The sequence below is a fragment of the Procambarus clarkii genome, chromosome 19 (assembly GCF_040958095.1).
Source record: "Procambarus clarkii isolate CNS0578487 chromosome 19, FALCON_Pclarkii_2.0, whole genome shotgun sequence".
Taxonomy (NCBI): Eukaryota; Metazoa; Arthropoda; class Malacostraca; order Decapoda; family Cambaridae; genus Procambarus; species Procambarus clarkii.
In genome coordinates this window covers 19,055,243-19,076,531 of record NC_091168.1, presented here as the reverse complement: position 1 = coordinate 19,076,531, position 21,289 = coordinate 19,055,243, and the positions used below count along the sequence as shown (strand labels likewise).

The 21,289-nt window shown below is 45.2% G+C and overlaps 1 protein-coding gene across 1 annotated transcript; it reads left to right on the top strand.

Moving 5' to 3' along the window:
* The first annotated feature begins 253 nt into the window (after window positions 1-253).
* Window positions 254-19,811, top strand: LOC123757686 (uncharacterized). Its single transcript, XM_069327342.1, has 2 exons — window positions 254-1,212; window positions 18,662-19,811. The coding sequence occupies exons 1-2, from the start codon at window positions 254-256 to the stop codon at window positions 19,809-19,811; spliced, it is 2,109 nt and encodes a 702-aa protein (XP_069183443.1).
* Window positions 19,812-21,289: the final 1,478 nt, after the last annotated feature.

The following is a 21,289-nucleotide window of genomic DNA, read 5'->3' as shown; positions in this document are numbered from 1 at the left end:
TGCAGGAGACTACCGAACACTGCTACTGCAGGAGACAACGGAACACTGCTACTGCAGGAGACTACCGAACAGTGCTACTGCAGGAGACTACGGAACACTGCTACTGCAGGAGACTACGGAACACTGCTACTGCAGGAGACTACGGAACACTGCTACTGCAGGAGACTACCGAACACTGCTACTGCAGGAGACTACCGAACACTGCTACTGCAGGAGACTACCGAACACTGCTACTGCAGGAGACTACCGAACAATGCTACTGCAGGAGACTACGGAACACTGCTACTGCAGGAGACTACCGAACACTGCTACTGCAGGAGACTACGGAACACTGCTACTGCAGGAGACTACCGAACACTGCTACTGCAGGAGACTACCGAACACTGCTACTGCAGGAGACTACGGAACACTGCTACTGCAGGAGACAACGGAACACTGCTACTACAGGAGACTACCGAACAGTGCTACTGCAGGAGACTACGGAACACTGCTACTGCAGGAGACTACGGAATACTGCTACTGCAGGAGACTACCGAACACTGCTACTGCAGGAGACTACCGAACACTGCTACTGCAGGAGACTACGGAACACTGTTACTGCAGGAGACTACGGAACACTGCTACTGCAGGAGACTACCGAACACTGCTACTGCAGGAGACTACCGAACACTGCTACTGCAGGAGACTACGGAACACTGCTACTGCAGGAGACTACGGAACACTGCTACTGCAGGAGACTACCGAACACTGCTACTGCAGGAGACTACGGAACACTGCTACTGCAGGAGACTACCGAACACTGCTACTGCAGGAGACTACCGAACACTGCTACTGCAGGAGACTACGGAACACTGCTACTGCAGGAGACAACGGAACACTGCTACTGCAGGAGACTACCGAACAGTGCTACTGCAGGAGACTACGGAACACTGCTACTGCAGGAGACTACGGAACACTGCTACTGCAGGAGACTACGGAACACTGCTACTGCAGGAGACTACGGAACACTGCTACTGCAGGAGACTACGGAATACTGCTACTGCAGGAGACTACGGAACACTGCTACTGCAGGAGACTACGGAATACTGCTACTGCAGGAGACTACGGAACACTGCTACTGCAGGAGACTACGGAACACTGCTACTGCGGGAGACTACGGAACACTGCTACTGCAGGAGACTACGGAATACTGCTACTGCAGGAGATTACAATGTAAGTACTGTTCCTCATCTCCTGTACTGCCGGGAACTGGATGGAGGTGTAAACACGACAGAGAGGTACAGATGAAGAATAAGTTTTGAAATCGGAAATACAGATAGCAGGCATGCTGTCCGCCTTGCTGACACGGTGTTATGATAGCAGGCGGGCTGTCCGCCTTGCTGACACGGTGTTATGATAGCAGGTGGGCTGTCTGCCTTGCTGACAGTGTTATGATTGTAGGCGGACTGCCGTCTTGCTGATAGTGTTATGATAGCAGGCGGGCTGTCTGCCTTGCTGACAGTGTTATGATTGTAGGTGGGCTGCCGTCTTGCTGATACAGTGTTATGATAGCAGGCGGGCTGTCTGCCTTGCTGATACAGTGGTATGATAGCAGACGGGCTGTCTGCCTTGCTGACATGGTGTTATGATAGCAGACGACCTGTTCACCTTGCTGACACGGTGTTATGATAGAAATCAGACTGTCCGCCTTGCTGACACAATCTGACATAATGTGTGGGTGTTTTTTTGCCCAAAAAATGCAATAAATGAAAACTCGTTCGATTTCAATCAAACTTTTTTGGTAAGTTGTATATGAAAAGTGTTTCATCTGGTCCAAGTTTCAACATCGTAGCATAAATAGGAAGAGAGAAAAAAAATATTGAAGTAGGTGTCAAAATTATTCCAAATGGTCAAAAACGATTATCAAACAAAAGTGTCAACTGAAATCATATCTATGACTCTTTGCTATCACAATAGCATATATTAAACAAATATTATAATTAGTTTAATTGGAAAAAAAATTAAGTTAAAAAAATTGAATTTTTTTTTTGTTTTTTTTTTTCAAAAAAATTTTGTTTTGTTTTCTTTATCGGACGATTTGCATGAAACTTATATACCTGACTGCACGTAAGCCTATCTGTAAGGGTGCCAATTTTGGAGAAAATTGGGTGATGTCAACCTCAGCCACAGATTTTAGAACCTTAGACTTTATTATTTGCTGTTTTTTTTTTAATTAACATAAACGTTCAAATAACTTTTTCATTTTTTATTCAATTTACATGAAACTTACACAGCATATGTAGAGTGCATGTCTCTAAATGTTGGAGATATATTTTTCTCTAAGTTCATTTATTGATTTTATAATAGCAATAAACATGCCATATTTGCATAATTTTTGGGGGGAACTTTAAAAATTTGTATTAGGAAAACTAAAGATGTTTTGGAAATTATCTATCTACAGATCCTTTATTATATGCTAATGTGTCAGAAAAGTGTCACAAAATAATTATATCTGAAACGTGTGTTTATTTAAAATCTCCCTTTCTATTTACGCTGAAGTACTGAAACTTGGGACAATTGCAGCCCTTTTCATATTCAACTAGTAAAAAAATATTGGTTGACATTGAACAACTTTTCGGTAACCAACCTGTTGCCTCCTGAAGTAATGTCTTGGCATATCTGTTGTTCCTTGTTTGTGTTACATCTGACCCTTTGGAGATGTCTGGATCAGTATCCTCCGAATTGTTTAGTTATTGCAAAAGTTTGGATGGGATCAGCTGTGTTACGTCTGGCTTGCAGTGTTGCTAGGCTGTGGTCCTCAGCCGTTCATAGTATGAGACTCGACTTAGTTTTGGAATGATTTTTGTCGCGTTGGTGGCAGGTGTGGCTCTTGTGGCCGTTGGTGGCAGGTGTGGCTCTTGTGGGCGTTGGTGGCAGGTGTGGCTCTTGTGGCCGTTGGTGGCAGGTGTGGCTCTTGTGGGCGTTGGTGGCAGGTGTGGCCGTTGGTGGCAGGTGTGGCTCTTGTGGGTGTTGGTGGCAGGTGTGGCTCTTGTGCTGGCAGTGTTGTGACCCGCGGGGTCTTCATGGTGTCAAGAGAGAGACCATTGCCTGGCACCTACTCTTCCAGGACACTGTTACACCGTTACACCGTTACATTATACACTTGTTTACCCGTAAGTGGTCCCAAGTGGTCGTGGCCGGGATAAGTTGCCAGGTGGGTGTTGGTGTGATGGTACTCATTACCTGTGAGCTCCGGCACTTTTGTGCTTGCTGCACTCTCTCCCCCCCTTCCACCACACTCCCTTCCCTCCCATTTGGTCTCCTGTGCTTCTACCTTTCCCACCAGAACTTCTCCAGTCTCTGCTCCGAGTCCCGCAGCCATTAACAGGATCACAGACAATCACCACGCCCCGCGCGGTCGGCCGCGCTGCATAATTGCATAAGAGCATCAAAGATTCTCAAGAAGGGGATTACGCGAGACAAATATGGGATCAGGAGATCAGAGTGTGGGATGGTAGTCGCCTCACTGATGACGCCTCGATCCCCCTGTCCCGGGCTCACGCTGAACCTGTCTCAGTGTTGGACGGGGTTGTTGGCTTAATATGAAGTACCTTTGGCCGTCCGCATTTTGCTAGTGTATCTGTGTTATGTCACTCATATTTGTTGGTATTCATTTGTGTATAATACACACACACACACACACACACACACACACACACACACACACACACACACACACACACACACACACACACACACACACACACACACTTCGCAAATAGAGTGGTAGACGGTTGGAACAAGTTAAGTGAGAAGGTGGTGGAGGCCAAGACCGTCAGTAGTTTCAAAGCGTTATATGACAAAGAGTGCTGGGAAGACGGGACACCACGAGCGTAGCTCTCATCCTGTAACTACACTTAGGTAATTACACTTAGGTAATTACACACACACACACACACACACACACACACACACACACACACACACACACACACACACACACACACACACACACATATATATCAGCTGATTTGTTTTGTTTTGTCTTCAACAGGTACGTGAGTAACAGAGGGTCCTGGTTACTGTGAGAGGGGGTCCCAGTTACTGTGAGAGAGGGGTCCCAGTTACTGTGAGTATTATCAGAGAGCCCTGTTTTAAAGTATTGTATACAAAGGGACTGGTGGTCCTTGTTACTGTAGTATTAGTCCTGGAATGGGTCCTAAGCATTGTGAATATTGTCATGGTAGTGCCTGAGAGTCCTAATTACTGTAAGAGGTGGTCCTAGTTACTGTGGCAGGGGACTCTGCCGGACTACTGTGGGCGCTGTGGAGTAGTGTAAAGAGTCCCTATAGACCCTACGAGGTCTGGAATAGTCAACGAGCCTATTGGTCTAAGGAGGTGTTGTAAAATTGTCTAAAAGTCTTTAGACTCGGTTTAAACTGGTGTACAGATTCCTGAGCCTACTGGGCTCTATCATATCTACATTTAAAACTGTGTGTGTGGTCATTCAGACAATGTAAGGGGGTGTATCTGAAGAAAGGTATTTACCCAACACATTACTAAACATAAAAACACCATTACACTAATTTACTTCACCTGGTAAACAACTTCCAATGTTTACTACTCAATTAAATCGCAGTTTGTGGCGGCGTCATCACCTAGTACTCGAGTGTTTGTGGAAGCGTACGACGGTAGCGGCACAATCAGCTGACCTTTCATGTCAACAATGGCTGAATGAAGTAAAACACGAGTTTGTTTAATGTGTAATGTAAACACCGCACTTCCAGGCCTGCTTGGCAACCCATATACCAACCAACCTATATTATATATATATATATATATATATATATATATATATATATATATATATATATATATATATATATATATATATATATATGTCGTACCTAGTAGCCAGAACGCACTTCTCAGCCTACTATGCAGGGCCTGATTTGCCTAATAAGCCAAGTTTTCATGAATTAATGTTTTTTCGACAACCTAACCTACCTAACCTAACCTAACCGAACTTTTTCGGCTACCTAACCTAACCTAACCTATAAAGATAGGTTAGGTTAGGTTAGGTAGGGTTGGTTAGGTTCGGTCATATATCTACGTTAATTTTAACTCCAATAAAAAAAAATTGACCTAATACATAATGAAATGGGTAGCTTTATCATTTCATAAGAAAAAAATTAGAAAAAATATATTAATTCAGTAAAACTTGGCTTATTAGGCAAATCGGGCCTTGCATAGTAGGCTGAGAAGTGCGTTCTGGCTACTAGGTACGACATATATATATATATATATATATATAAATATATATATATATATATATATATATATATATATATATATATATATATATATATATATATATATATATATATATATATATATTAGTATATTTTGGTAGCAGTCTTTCCTGTAGACATATATTATTAAATATGACCGAAAAAGTAAGATTAATAATTCTAACACGAATTTTCTCAATCTTTCGTACATTACGCTTCACTGTTGGAGGTAAATCAAAAATCACTTCTCCAAAATTCATTTTTAACTTGCTTAAAATAAAAATGAATTTTGGAGAAGTGATTTTTGATTTACCTCCAACAGTGAAGCGTAATGTACGAAAAATTGAGAAAATTCGTGTTAGAATTATTAATCTTACTTTTTCGGTCATATTTAATAATATATATATATATATATATATATATATATATATATATATATATATATATATATATATATATATATATATATATATATATATATATATATATATATAGGGAAGGGAGTACCACCTCTGGCTGGAAGAAGGGGGACCCATAGCCTCGGAGGAAACCACACATAACGCATTGGAGGGAATGTAGGTCCCCTCCAATACAGTTTCTGTGTGCTTTTCTCCTACCACCCCCTTCCCTTTTGTGTATATATATGTGTATATATATATATATGTGTATATATATATGTGTATATATATATGTGTATATATATATATATATATATATATATATATATATATATATATATATATATATATATATATATATATATATATATATAAAGTAACACTCCTGTAAACTGCCTCGAACCTTGGAAAGCCAGGGTGTTCCCTGACATAACAAGTACTCTACCTCTACACCTCTACTACACCTCTACACTATGCAGAAGGTACAAAAGAGGTTGGAAGTCGGGAGTATATGCGCGAGAGAATCACCCTCCCGACGACACTAGTCATGGCTAAGGGATCACAGTTCATTTTCATCGAACCTTCACATTACCAGAGAGAACACGAGCCTCATATATGCACGGTAACTTGCTTAAACTCACAAGTCAACTGTACAATTGGACATTTCTACATTTGACTTGGGAGTTTAAGCAACTTACAGTGTGCATGTATGTGTGTGTGTATATATATATATATATATATATATATATATATATATATATATATATATATATATATATATATATATATATATATATATATATATATAAACTAAACAACAGCATTGTGACTATTATTAATTATTATTAATTTTCTTTGGGATATTTTCCATTCTACGCAAATATCTTCTACCATCTGAGGGGGGGGGGGGGTGAAAGAAACACTAGATCACTTCATCTTTACATTGTTAGTGTTCGACGTTTGGTCACACTTACGAGTACTCTTCACGAGTACACTCTGGAGAACTGACACAGGTATAGTGCGCTTATAAGGAGAAATCTAGACATTTACAGGTGTGTGGGTACACATCACTCTACGAGTCACCTAACCCCCTTATTCATGGGGAGCGGCGAAGGATAGGGTTCTTGAGGTTATCTTGAGATGATTTCGGGGCTTTTTTAGTGTCCCCGCGGCCCGGTCCTCGACCAGGCCTCCACCCCCAGGAAGCAGCCCGTGACAGCTGACTAACACCCAGGTACCTATTTTACTGCTAGATAAGAGGGGCATAGGGTGAAAGAAACTCTGCCCATTGTTTCTCGCCGGCGCCCGGGATCGAACCCGGGACCACAGGATCATAAATCCAGCGTGCTGTCCGCTCGGCCGACCGGCTCAATGTTTGAGGTGACTGTTGCCTGACTCCGGCCTCTAGTTGTCCGCCAGGTCTTACATCTTCCCTCTGGGTCAATGGAGGACCGTCGAACAGTTGTATGCTGGAAGTCACACACAGAGATCACACTAACGTGATGCATCAAATGAACAAATTAAGGCAGTGTCTGGGATGCTCCCGGACGCAGGTTCGAATCCTCATCACGGCCCTTGTGGATTTGTTCATATGCTGGCAGTGTAATTCATCAGGATGTTGATGACTTGTGTCAGCTCCCGAATGAACACAACTTCAAGCGTACGAAGCCTCCTCCTACAGTCGTCGGTGGATGTGATTACTGTCGTATCTTTCACCTTGTCCTCCTCTGAGTACATTGCGTTGCACGAATACATTGAGTAGACGTCTTACACTTCATTTGCAAGAGGGAGGTATTACGCAACATCGTTCTCAACACCATCGTCAATCACCAAGACATAATCGCCAATTTCATCCGGTAAAGCGAATGATTAGAGGCCTTAAGGACGAAACGTCCTCAACCTATTCTCAAGCTTTAAATGGGTGAGATGATGAGCTTTCTGGAATGCTGAAGCTTCGACGGCTAATCTGAGGATCTAGTAGGCCATTTTTGTGTAAGCTTAACTGGTGTATGAGTGTGTGTGTGTAATTACCTAAGTGTAATTACCTAAGTGTAGTTACAGGATGAGAGCTACGCTCGTGGTGTCCCGTCTTCCCAGCACTCTTTGTCATATAACGCTTTGAAACTACTGACGGTCTTGGCCTCCACCACCTTCTCACTTAACTTGTTCCAACCGTCTACCACTCTATTTGCGAAGGTGAATTTTCTTATATTTCTTCGGCATCTGTGTTTAGCTAGTTTAAATCTATGACCTCTTGTTCTTGAAATTCCAGGTCTCAGGAAGTCTTCCCTGTCGATTTTATCAATTCCTGTTACTATTTTGTATGTAGTGATCATATCACCTCTTTTTCTTCTGTCTTCTAGTTTTGGCATATTTAATGCTTCTAACCTCTCCTCGTAGCTCTTGCCCTTCAGTTCTGGGAGCCACTTAGTAGCATGTCTTTGCACTTTTTCCAGTTTGTTGATGTGCTTCTTAAGATATGGGCACCTCACAACAGCTGCATATTCTAGCTTTGGCCTAACAAAAGTCATGAACAATTTCTTTAGTATATCGCCATCCATGTATTTAAATGCAATTCTGAAGTTAGAAAGCATAGCATAGGCTCCTTGCACAATATTCTTTATGTGGTCCTCAGGTGATAGTTTTCTATCTAGAACCACTCCTAGATCTCTTTCTTTATCAGAATTCTTTAAAGATTTCTCACATAATATATAGGTTGTGTGGGGTCTATGTTCTCCTATTCCACATTCCATAACATGACATTTATTAACATTAAATTCCATTTGCCAAGTGGTGCTCCATATACTTATTTTGTCCAGGTCTTTTTGAAGGGCATGACAGTCATCTAAATTTCTTATCCTTCCTATTATCTTAGCATCATCAGCAAACATCATCATCAGTGTGTGTGTGTGTGTGTGTGTGTGTGTGTGTGTGTGTGTGTGTGTGTGTGTGTGTGTGTGTGTGTGTGTGTGTGTGTGTGTGTGTGTGTGTAAGTGAGTGCAATTGTGTTATTCAACATCCTGCTCATTCATTGTCTGTTTTTACCCAGCCAGCAGCTCCGTGTTCCCCTGACTCACTGACTCACGATTCTCATAACTACACACACACACACACACACACACACACACACACACACACACACACACACACACACACACACACACACACACACACACACACACACACACACATTCTTCACAGTTTCAAGTGTAGATATGATAGAGCCCAATAGGCTAAGTAAACCAGTTGATTGACAGTTGAGAGGCGGGGCCAAAGAGCCAGAGCTCAACCCCGTAAACACAACTAGGGAATTATAATTAGGCAACGAGGTAAGTACATTACATGATGGAGAAAATTGTGCAAATTGTGCGAAAAAAGCTAGTGGAACATCTGGAGCAAAAGAACTTTGTGATACAACATCAACATGGGGTTCAGGGATGGCAAGTCATGCCTCACAGGATTAATTGAATTCTATGATCAGGCAACAAAAATCAGGCAAGAAAGAGAAGGGTGGGCAGACTGCATATTTTTGGATTACCAGAAAGCCTTTGATACAGTGCCACACAAGAGACTAGTGCACAAGCTGGAGATGCAGGCAGGAGTGAAAGGGAAGGTACTCCATTGGATAAGGGAATACCTAAGTAACAAGATAGCGAGTCACCGTGAGGGGTGAGGTCTCAGATTGGCGATACGTCACCAGTGGAGTCCCGCAGGGGTCGGTCCTTGAACCTATACTGTTTCTGATATATGTAAATGATCTCCCAGAGGGTATAGAATTGTTCCTCTCATTGTTTGCTGATGATGCAAAAATTATGAGGAGGTTTAAGACGGAGGAGGATAGTATGAAGTTACAAGATGACCTAGACAAACTGAATGAATGATCCAACAAATGGCTACTAAAGTTCAACCCGAGTAAATGTGAGGTAATGAAATTAGGCAGTGGAAACAGGAGGCCAAACACAGGATACCGAATGGGAGATGAAGTCTTTTATGAGACGGATAGAGAGAAAGATCCAGAAGTTTATATCATGCCAAACTTGTCTCCTAAAGCCACCATAAAAAGAATAACATCAGCGGCATACGCGAAGCTGGCTAACATCAGAACTACCTTCAGGAACCTGTGCAAGGAATCATTTAGAATCTTGTACATCGAATATGTAAGACCAATCCTGGAGTATGCGGCCCCAGCATGGAGCCCGTACCTTGTCCAGCACAAGACGAAGCTGGAAAAAGTTCAGAGGCATGCCACTAGACTAGTCCCAGAACTAAGATCGAAGAGTTTAACAATGATGTTTTATGAGGAAAGCGGCGGGCACCAGGCCGGCCCCACGCACTAGCAAGTCATCAGTGCGCGCCAAATACAACTCTTGCATCTGGGGTGTTCTCCACACACTTCACACACCTCCGTATGGGTCTACACACAACATGGGTTTACACAATATATACCTGTGTTGTACGCCCACACAGGCGTCCATACAGCTGTAGCCATGATCTATGAACATACAGCCAATGCCAGGACAAAAAAAAAAAAAAGAACAATGCATTATGGTGGCCAGAGATGTATGGCAAGGCCCGAAACTCTGGCTCACCGGCCTGAAACACAGGAAGACACCTGAACTAGGGCTTCCACACACTCATGGCCTCTATACCTGTTGATTAACAGTTGAGAGTCGGGACCCAAGAGCACGGGCTCAACACCGCATCCCTAAGCACAATTAGGTGAGTACACAGCTTATACCCCCGAGCTGAGGGGCATGAGCTACGAGGACGGACTACAGGAACTAAACCTCACGTCGCTGGAAGACAGAAGAGTTAAGGGAGACTTAATCACCACATACAAGATTCCGAGAGGACTTCAAAAGAGTTATTTCACTGTCGTTAACCGTCTCAGCGAGTTGTTTAACTGTCATTAACAGTGTCATTGAGTTGTCACTAACCGACTCAACGAATTAACTGTCATTAAACGTTTCAATGAGTTTTTTTTACTGTCACTAACTGTCTCAAGGAGCTATGTAACTGTCATTAACCGTCTTAACGAGTTGTTTATTAACTATACCTGTCATCCAACCTCTCATAGTTGTTATATTTTGCCATTAATGAGCGTTTCATCTGATCATGTAATACTTCCCCCCAAAGAATATGTCAATATACATCTTTGAGTGTGTATATATATATTTCTTAAGACATTGCGAGTGACCGTTAGAGAAGAGTTGGTAGGAGTTACTGACTCATGCAGACCACAATAGCTGAGTGAGTCTTGGGGAAGGTGTTTATCTGCGGGGAGGAAGTCAGCAGCGGCGGTCAGCAGTCGTGGCTGCTCTTGCCCTTCTTGACGGCTTTGTTTTCTGCTTGACACACACCAAACCGCCCCGGGACGATAATTTACCTGGGAGACCATGTCGGGGTTTGCTAGGCTGTCAGGCGCTGTCAGGCGGTGTCAGGCGCTGGCAGGCGCTGGCAGGCCTAGGCTTTCAGTGCCTTGCGCTCCTATTTACGATCAATTCCTGGCTGTTTGTGTTGTGCAATTGATGGGAAGTGTTGGTGACAGGACGGGCAGGTTGAGGGTGAAGACAATGGTGGTGGAGGCGGCGGAGAGGTGCCTGGGTGTGGGCCGGCCAGGCAAGCACTGACAAAGCACATTATAGACATTTCCACGCTCGTAAACTACCCCCTTCTGGCGGCCATGTTTGGAGTATGTGATTACCCGCTTCCACTGTTCTTCACTTGTTCACCTTCCTTTGTTCATCTCCACTGTTCTTGGTCCCTTGTTCTTCAGCCCCCTCTCGTCGTTGTGTGAGCAGTGAACAAGTTCATGTAGAATATTTTAATAGGCTCACAAAAAACGGGAGAGAGGCTCCTGAAAACCCTTACTGATATAAATGTGACCTTCCCCCGACACTTTACAGCAAAGTGTCGGGGGTATGCAGCAAGACACTTTGTACTCGTTCATACTCTGCCTTTGTCAATGTTAACAAGAGTTAACTAAGTTGTTGTTGTTGTTAAAGATTCGCTACCTGGAACAAAATGTTCCAAGTAGCACGGGCTATGGTGAGCCCGTAGATAGTTATTATTAAGTACAAATCTTAGCGTCAGGCCAAATACAACTCTAAACATTAACTTTGGAGAGAAAAGTTTTCAACTTCCTTCTACAACGAAGTTGTACTGATATTGTATTTCCGTGTACTTGGTTGTTCTGTCTGTGTGTGTGTGGCTGCGGCTCCTGCTGGGGCGACACTGGGGTTGTGGATACTCTTGACCCCTGAAGGATTTGAACCCGGTCACCCAGGGTCTCCATGTGGCAGTCCAGTGCTCTTACCACTCAGCCACCGATGGTACAAAAGTAATGGAAGTCGTGAGACCTATATGCCCAACACCCGGCAACACTCGTGGCATTATTACCTGAAATATCTTTGCCTAATAATAATGCCACAGGTGCTATCGGGTGATCGGGTGTGGGGCATATATATATATATATATATATATATATATATATATATATATATATATATATATATATATATATATATATATATATATATATATATATATATATATATATATATATATATATACAGGTTCGTGCCAATAGGCTCTGAGACTCTGGGCGCCTGGGGTAAATGTGCACTTAAGTTCCTGAAGGAGCTGGGCGAGGAACTCATTGGGAAGACTAGAGACCCAAGAGCGGCCAGTTTTATGTTCCAGCGCCTCAGTGTCGCTGTTCAGAGGGGAAATGCGTGCTGTATCTTAGGTACGCACCCGACCCCCGAGGAGCTGGACGAAGTCTTCGAACACTGATTGGTATATTGTTATATAAGTGTGTGTTTTCTGTAAACTGTAGCATTGCAATAAAATCAAATAAAAAAAAAATAATAGGGGTGGTAGGAGAGGAAAAGATTAAAGTATTCAGTGAGAATCCACAAGGTCTTCTCTGAACACTATTTATTTTCTTCTTCGAGGATGTGGGTCCCTTTAATTAAACCAGTGGTGGTACCCCTAAATATATATATATATATATATATATATATATATATATATATATATATATATATATATATATATATATATATATATATATATATATATATATATAATATATATATGCCCCACATATATACGATACAAGGACGATACTGTCTAGCCAGCCTTCGCCTTCCTTTTATTTCAGTACCCTTGTTATATATCTCAGTCACCCGTGTCGTGATTGTCGGCTGGTTATGTGTAAGTTGGTCGGGCGTGGGTGGGGTCGACCGTGGGTGGGTCCAGCGTGGGTGGGTCGACCGTGGGTGGGTCGACCGTGGGTGGGTCGACCGTGGGTGGGTCGACCGTGGGTGGGTCGACCGTGGGTGGGTCGACCGTGGGTGGGTCGACCGTGGGTGGGTCGACCGTGGGTGGGTCCAGCGTGGGTGGGATTGTTTATAGTGATAGTTTAATAAGGTGGTTGAGACTGGTCCACCTACTCGGTGTTGTGACGGCTAGCATATAATTGATTGTGTTAGGGTAGGGGGGAGAGGGGGGGGCTGTGGCTGCTTCCCCCCCCCTCTTTCTTGCCCTATCACCCCCTCTCTTCCTATCTTCCTCCCTCCTCTCACACCTCTCCTGCCTTCGTTTGCCTCTCTCACAATCTCTTTTACCTCTTCCCTCTCTTCACCCGTCTCCCCCTTTCTCTCTTCCATTCTCTCACACTTTCTTTGCCCTGGTCGACCCAGTCTCTCTACAGGCCTTTTTTTGTCTGTTCTTTCTGTCTCTATCTCTGTTTATCTCTCTCTCTCTATTTGCTGACTATATCTCAGTCTATCTCTCTCTCTCTATTTGCTGACTATATCTCAGTCTATCTCTCTCTCTATTTGCTGACTATATCTCTGTCTATCTCATATAAAAAATATAATAGATTTTCACCGCCATGCGGGTGGTCCGCTGGAGGATAGAAGCTAGTGGTGTAGTGACGGACCACCAGACAGTACCAATATGTAGTGACGGACCACCAGACAGTACCAATATGTAGTGATGGACCACCAGACAGTACCAATATGTAGTGACGGACCACCAGACAGTACCAATATGTAGTGATGGACCACCAGACAGTACCAATATGTAGTGATGGACCACCAGACAGTACCAATATGTAGTGACGGACCACCAGACAGTACCAATATGTAGTGATGGACCACCAGACAGTACCAATATGTAGTGATGGACCACCAGACAGTACCAATATGTAGTGATGGACCACCAGACAGTACCAATGTGTAGTGATGGACCACCAGACAGTACCAATATGCAGTGATGGACCACCAGACAGTACCAATATGTAGTGACGGACCACCAGACAGTACCAATATGTAGTGATGGACCACCAGACAGTACCAATATGTAGTGATGGACCACCAGACAGTACCAATATGTAGTGATGGACCACCAGACAGTACCAATATGTAGTGATGGACCACCAGACAGTACCAATATGTAGTGATGGACCACCAGACAGTACCAATATGTAGTGATGGACCACCAGACAGTACCAATATGTAGTGATGGACCACCAGACAGTACCAATATGTAGTGATGGACCACCAGACAGTACCAATATGTAGTGATGGACCACCAGACAGTACCAATATGTAGTGATGGACCACCAGACAGTACCAATATGTAGTGATGGACCACCAGACACTACCAATATGTAGTGATGGACCACCAGAAAGTACCAATATGTAGTGATGGACCACCAGACAGTACCAATATGTAGTGATGGACCACCAGACAGTACCAATATGTAGTGATGGACCACCAGACACTACCAATATGTAGTGATGGACCACCAGAATGTACCAATATGTAGTGATGGACCACCAGACAGTACCAATATGTAGTGATGGACCACCAGACAGTACCAATATGTAGTGATGGACCACCAGACAGTACCAATATGTAGTGATGGACCACCAGACAGTACCAATATGTAGTGATGGACCACCAGACAGTACCAATATGTAGTGATGGACCACCAGACAGTACCAATATGTAGTGATGGACCACCAGACAGTACCAATATGTAGTGATGAACCACCAGACAGTACCAATATGTAGTGATGGACCACCAGACAGTACCAATATGTAGTGATGGACCACCAGACAGTACCAATATGTAGTGATGGACCACCAGACAGTACCAATATGTAGTGATGGACCACCAGACAGTACCAATATGTAGTGATGGACCACCAGACAGTACCAATATGTAGTGATGGACCACCAGACAGTACCAATATGTAGTGATGGACCACCAGACAGTACCAATATGTAGTGATGGACCACCAGACAGTACCAATATGTAGTGATGGACCACCAGAAAGTACCAATATGTAGTGATGGACCACCAGACAGTACCAATATGTAGTGATGGACCACCAGACAGTACCAATATGTAGTGATGGACCACCAGACAGTACCAATATGTAGTGATGGACCACCAGACAGTACCAATATGTAGTGATGGACCACCAGACAGTACCAATATGTAGTGATGGACCACCAGACAGTACCAATATGTAGTGATGGACCACCAGACAGTACCAATATGTAGTGATGGACCACCAGACAGTACCAATATGTAGTGATGGACCACCAGACAGTACCAATATGTAGTGATGGACCACCAGACAGTACCAATATGTAGTGATGGACCACCAGACAGTACCAATATGTAGTGATGGACTACCAGACAGTACCAATATGTAGTGATGAACCACCAGACAGTACCAATATGTAGTGATGGACCACCAGACAGTACCAATATGTAGTGATGGACCACCAGACAGTACCAATATGTAGTGATGGACCACCAGACAGTACCAATATGTAGTGATGGACCACCAGACAGTACCAATATGTAGTGATGGACCACCAGACAGTACCAATATGTAGTGATGGACCACCAGACAGTACCAATATGTAGTGATGGACCACCAGAAAGTACCAATATGTAGTGATGGACCACCAGACAGTACCAATATGTAGTGATGGACCACCAGACAGTACCAATATGTAGTGATGGACCACCAGACAGTACCAATATGTAGTGATGGACCACCAGACAGTACCAATATGTAGTGATGGACCACCAGACAGTACCAATATGTAGTGATGGACCACCAGACAGTACCAATATGTAGTGATGGACCACCAGACAGTACCAATATGTAGTGATGGACCACCAGACAGTACCAATATGTAGTGATGGACCACCAGAAAGTACCAATATGTAGTGATGGACCACCAGACAGTACCAATATGTAGTGATGGACCACCAGACAGTACCAATATGTAGTGATGGACCACCAGAAAGTACCAATATGTAGTGATGGCCAACCAGACAGTACCAATATGTAGTGATGGACCACCAGACACTACCAATATGTAGTGATGGACCACCAGACAGTACCAATATGTAGTGATGGACCACCAGACAGTACCAATATGTAGTGATGGACCACCAGAAAGTACGAGAGAACACAATGAGAGAAAACAGCTGGAGAACACAGCAACGGAACAGTTCAGTGTAGTTCACTGTTATAGTATTGTTCTCCAGTAACATGTGTGGGAACATTTGGGTCGCAAATGGGGGGATTAAAAGATGAGAGGAGGGACCAGTGTTGTGTCTTACCTCCAGTGTCTTAACTCTGAGGACTTACGACAACACAACTGGTAATGGTGTTTGGATCGTAAGTCAGTGTGTGATCTACGTGGCCAGGGTAAGCCATCCTTCAGGAGTTCTTAGTCAGCTAAAGAGGTGGAGGATGAATAGTAGGAAGTAGAAGGATGAGGCTTACAGTAGAAGGCTTACAGGTTCCTGAAGATGAGAGGGGAATGTCAGCCCTGTGGAGAAATGCCCGACAGACCACTGGGACATTATCTAACACTGTTCACAGTTACAACCACAACAGACCAATGGAACATTATCTAACATAGTGCACACTTACAACCACAACAGACCAATGGAACATTATCTAACACAGTGCACACTTACAACCACAACAGACCACTGGAACATTATCTAACACAGTGCACACTTACAACCACAACAGACCACTGGAACATTATCTAACATAGTGCACACTTACAACCACAACAGACCACTGGAACATTATCTAACACAGTGCACACTTACAACCACAACAGACCACTGGAACATTATCTAACACAGTGCACACTTACAACCACAATAGCCATGGACAAGTGACCTCACCTCACTGGACAAAACTATATAGACATGGACAAGTGACCTCAGATCATTTGACAAAATTACACAGCCATAGACATATCACTTCAGACCATTGGACAACCCCACAAAATCATGAACAGATGACCTCACAACAATGAACAAGACCACATAGCTATGGACAGTTGACCCGAGACCACTGGACAAAACCCCAGGGCCATGGACAGAGATGACAGGAGAGAGAGAACAGGTAAGAGATAACCTGAGAGACGCGTTGTCTCCTGGTTATCACAGGTAATGTAGTGGAAAAAAACCTCAGCAGTGATTGACCTCTCCCGGACGAGACGTAAACATGTTTGTTCAACGATAAGATACTGCCAAGTCTCCCGAGACCTTAGTTTGTCCTTACAACCTGTGGCAGGTGACGTCCCAGTACCTGTGGCAGGTGACGTCCCAGTACCTGTGGCAGGTGACGTCCCAGTACCTGTGGCAGGTGACGTCCCAGTACCTGTGGCAGGTGACGTCCCAGTACCTGTGGCAGGTGACGTCCCAGTACCTGTGGCAGGTGACGTCTCTTGACCCCAGTACCTGTGGCAGGTGACGTCCCAGTACCTGTGGCAGGTGACGTCTCTCGACCCCAGTACCTGTGGCAGGTGACATCTCTTGACCCCAGTACCTGTGGCAGGTGACGTCTCTTGACCCCAGTACCTGTGGCAGGTGACGTCTCTTGACCCCAGTACCTGTGGCAGGTGACGTCTCTTGACCCCAGTACCTGTGGCAGGTGACGTCTCTTGACCCCAGTACCTGTGGCAGGTGATATGACCCCAGTACCTGTGGCAGGTGATATGACCCAAGTACCTGTGGCAGGTGATATGACCCAAGTACCTGTGGCAGGTGATATGACCCAAGTACCTGTGGCAGGTGATATGACCCAAGTACCTGTGGCAGGTGATATGACCCAAGTACCTGTAGCAGGTGACGTCACTAGTCACCGCCGCTGCTAAGAGCTATCTGGAGTTTTATTGTGAGAAGTGTCTGTGTCTGGCGGGCTACTGGGTACGGCACCCAGCACTGCTTTTACCACTATCACCAACAACGGGACCCTCACACCAACAACGGGACCCTCACACCAACAACGGGACCCCTCACACCAACAACAGGACCCCTCACACCAACAACAGGACCCCTCACTCCAACAACGGGACCCTCACACCTACAACGGGACCCTCACACCAACAACGGGACCCCTCACACCAACAACAGGACCCCTCACACCAACAACAGGACCCCTCACACCAACAACGGGACCCTCACACCAACAACGGGACCCTCACACCAACAACGGGACCCTCACACCAACAACGGGACCCCTCACACCAATAACAGGACCCCTCACTCCAACAACGGGACCCTCACACCAACAACAGGACCCCTCACTCCAACAACGGGACCCTCACACCAACAACGGGACCCCTCACACCAACAACAGGACCCCTCACTCCAACAACAGGACCCCTCACTCCAACAACGGGACCCTCACTCCAACAACAGGACCCCTCACACCAACAACAGGACCCCTCACTCCAACAACGGGACCCCTCACTCCAACAACGGGACCCTCACACCAACAACAGGACCCCTCACTCCAACAACGGGACCCTCACACCAACAACGGGACCCTCACACCAACAACGGGACCCTCACACCAACAACGGGACCCTCACACCAACAACGGGACCCTCACACCAACAACGGGACCCTCACACCAACAACAGGACCCTCACACCAACAACGGGACCCCTCACACCAACAACGGGACCCTCACAGCGACAACGGGACCCTCACAGCAACAACGGGACCCTCACACCAACAACGGGACCCTCACACCAACAACGGGACCCTCACTCCAACAACGGGACCCCTCACACCAACAACAGGACCCCTCACACCAACAACGGGACCCTCACACCAACAACAGGACCCCTCACTCCAACAACGGGACCCTCACACCAACAACGGGACCCTCACACCAACAACGGGACCCTCACACCAACAACAGGACCCTCACACCAACAACGGGACCCTCACAGCGACAACGGGACCCTCACACCAACAACGGGACCCTCACACCAACAACGGGACCCTCACAGCAACAACGGGACCCTCACACCAACAACGGGACCCTCACACCAACAACGGGACCCTCACACCAACAACGGGACCCTCACACCAACAACGGGACCCTCACACCAACAACAGGACCCTCACACCAACAACGGGACCCTCACAGCAACAACGGGACCCTCACACCAACAACAGGACCCTCACAGCAACAACGGGACCCTCACAGCAACAACGGGACCCTCACACCAACAACGGGACCCCTCACACCAACAACGGGACCCTCACACCAACAACGGGACCCTCACACCAACAACGGGACCCTCACACCAACAACGGGACCCTCACACCAACAACGGGACCCTCACACCAACAACGGGACCCTCACAGCAACAACAGGACCCTCACACCAACAACAGGACCCTCACAGCAACAACGGGACCCTCACACCAACAACGGGACCCTCACACCAACAACAGGACCCTCACACCAACAACGGGACCCTCACACCAACAACAGGACCCTCACAGCGACAACGGTACCCTCACACCAACAACGGGACCCTCACACCAACAACAGGACCCTCACAGCAACAACGGGACCCTCACACCAACAACAGGACCCTCACAGCAACAACGGGACCCTCACACCAACAACGGGACCCTCACACCAACAACGGGACCCTCACACCAACAACAGGACCCTCACAGCAACAACGGGATCCTCACACCAACAACGGGACCCTCACACCAACAACGGGACCCCTCACAGACGCAGGAAGTTCCTCATGCTTCTCTTCACTAAGAAATGTTTTCTCAGGAAATTAAAAATTCATGGTGGCTCTTGTGGAAACTGTCGGTGGGGTGGGGTGGGGGGATGCTGGGGTTGTTGAGGGGGTGCCGCCCCCCTCCCCTGTGGGGGTGGTGGCCCCCTTCTCCCCTCTCTGGAGGGGAGAACTGTGAGGGGAAACCCAGCGAGAAGCACCGGTTGTCTCCCTCTCTTTCCTGCTTAAAATTATTCATATCTGCATTTTATTTCTTTAATTTAGATCTTTTTCATATTTGTTTTTCTTACAAATATTTATCATATTGTCTTTGGTCTTTATTTTATCTAATATTGATAACTTGTGTCTGGTCTCCTGCTCTCACCTCCAAACTTCGTTACATTACATTTACTTGAGTTAAACTCTAGTAGCCATTTAGTGTATCATTCTTTCAGTTTGCCCGGGTCATCAGAGAGCCTCTTGCTGTCTTGATCCTCCTCATAAAATTTGCATCATTAGTCCACATTATGAGGAATGAATCTTTGGAAGAGCATTTACATATATGAGAGACACAATAGGTCCAGGAACTGTGTGTGTGTGCCACTGGTCCGCATCCCAGGCTCGTTAAAGCTGCGGCCATCCCTCAAGACGCAACTATCTATTTTAATGTGTTTTAAAAATAGACTTGCTCTCATAAATTAAAATTATATATTGAAGTTTTTTGTATAGTTAGAAGTAGGATTTGTTGGCGATTATTTGTGTTTGTAACACGTGGGTGAAGCATTTTCAGACTTGCGATTCGAACAATGGTCGTGAGTGAGACAATGTTTGAACGTCACCAGTTGAGTCGTGTGTAAACCGATTTTCATTGCTAAACACGGCGGGGGTTGGCGGCTGAATTAACGAGCATTTGGGCCGTGTTGATGAGGAGGGGTTGTCAACGAAGAGCAAATGCTCGGTAATCCTGTTTAGGAATGAAAAACGGTTTACATACGACTCAACTGGTGACGTTCGAACACTTCTGAAGAGTCCTTTGGTGACGACCACTGTTCGAATCACAAGTTTGTAAATGCTTCACCCACGTACTACAAACACAGATAATCGCCAACAGAACCTAAACACCTAACCTAACTAATGCCTAAATATACACAATATGCTAATATATACTCGGAGAAAATTCCTATTTAGAATGAAGTGCATGTTAACACGGATGAGTGTGTCTTGGGGTTGGCCGCTGGAGGGCTCAGTGACCTTGATGTTGTCACCGTATATCAGTATGGTATTATTAGTGTATGGGATCGGCTTGTAGACCCATAGACCTCTTGCTACTTATAGAGGACACACCCCTCCCGTGCGGGGGGGGGGGGGGGGTTGTTGAGACCAGGGGCCAGATTCACGAACTCAAGTACTTACGAACGTGTACATCTTTCCTCAATCTTTGACGGTTTTAATTACATTTATTAAATAGTTTACAAGCATGAAAACTTGTCAATCAACTGTTGATATTGTTATAAACAGC

What these genes read in the sequence shown, in the direction of transcription:
- LOC123757686 (XM_069327342.1), top strand. Translation starts at nt 254, where the DNA reads ATGCTACTGCAGGAGACTACGGAACACTGCTACTGCAGGAGACTACCG. An exon ending in CTACTGCAGGAGATTACAAT is followed by an intron (nt 1,213 to 18,661) that starts GTAAGTACTGTT and finishes CACCAACAACAG; the next exon opens with GACCCTCACACCAACAACGG.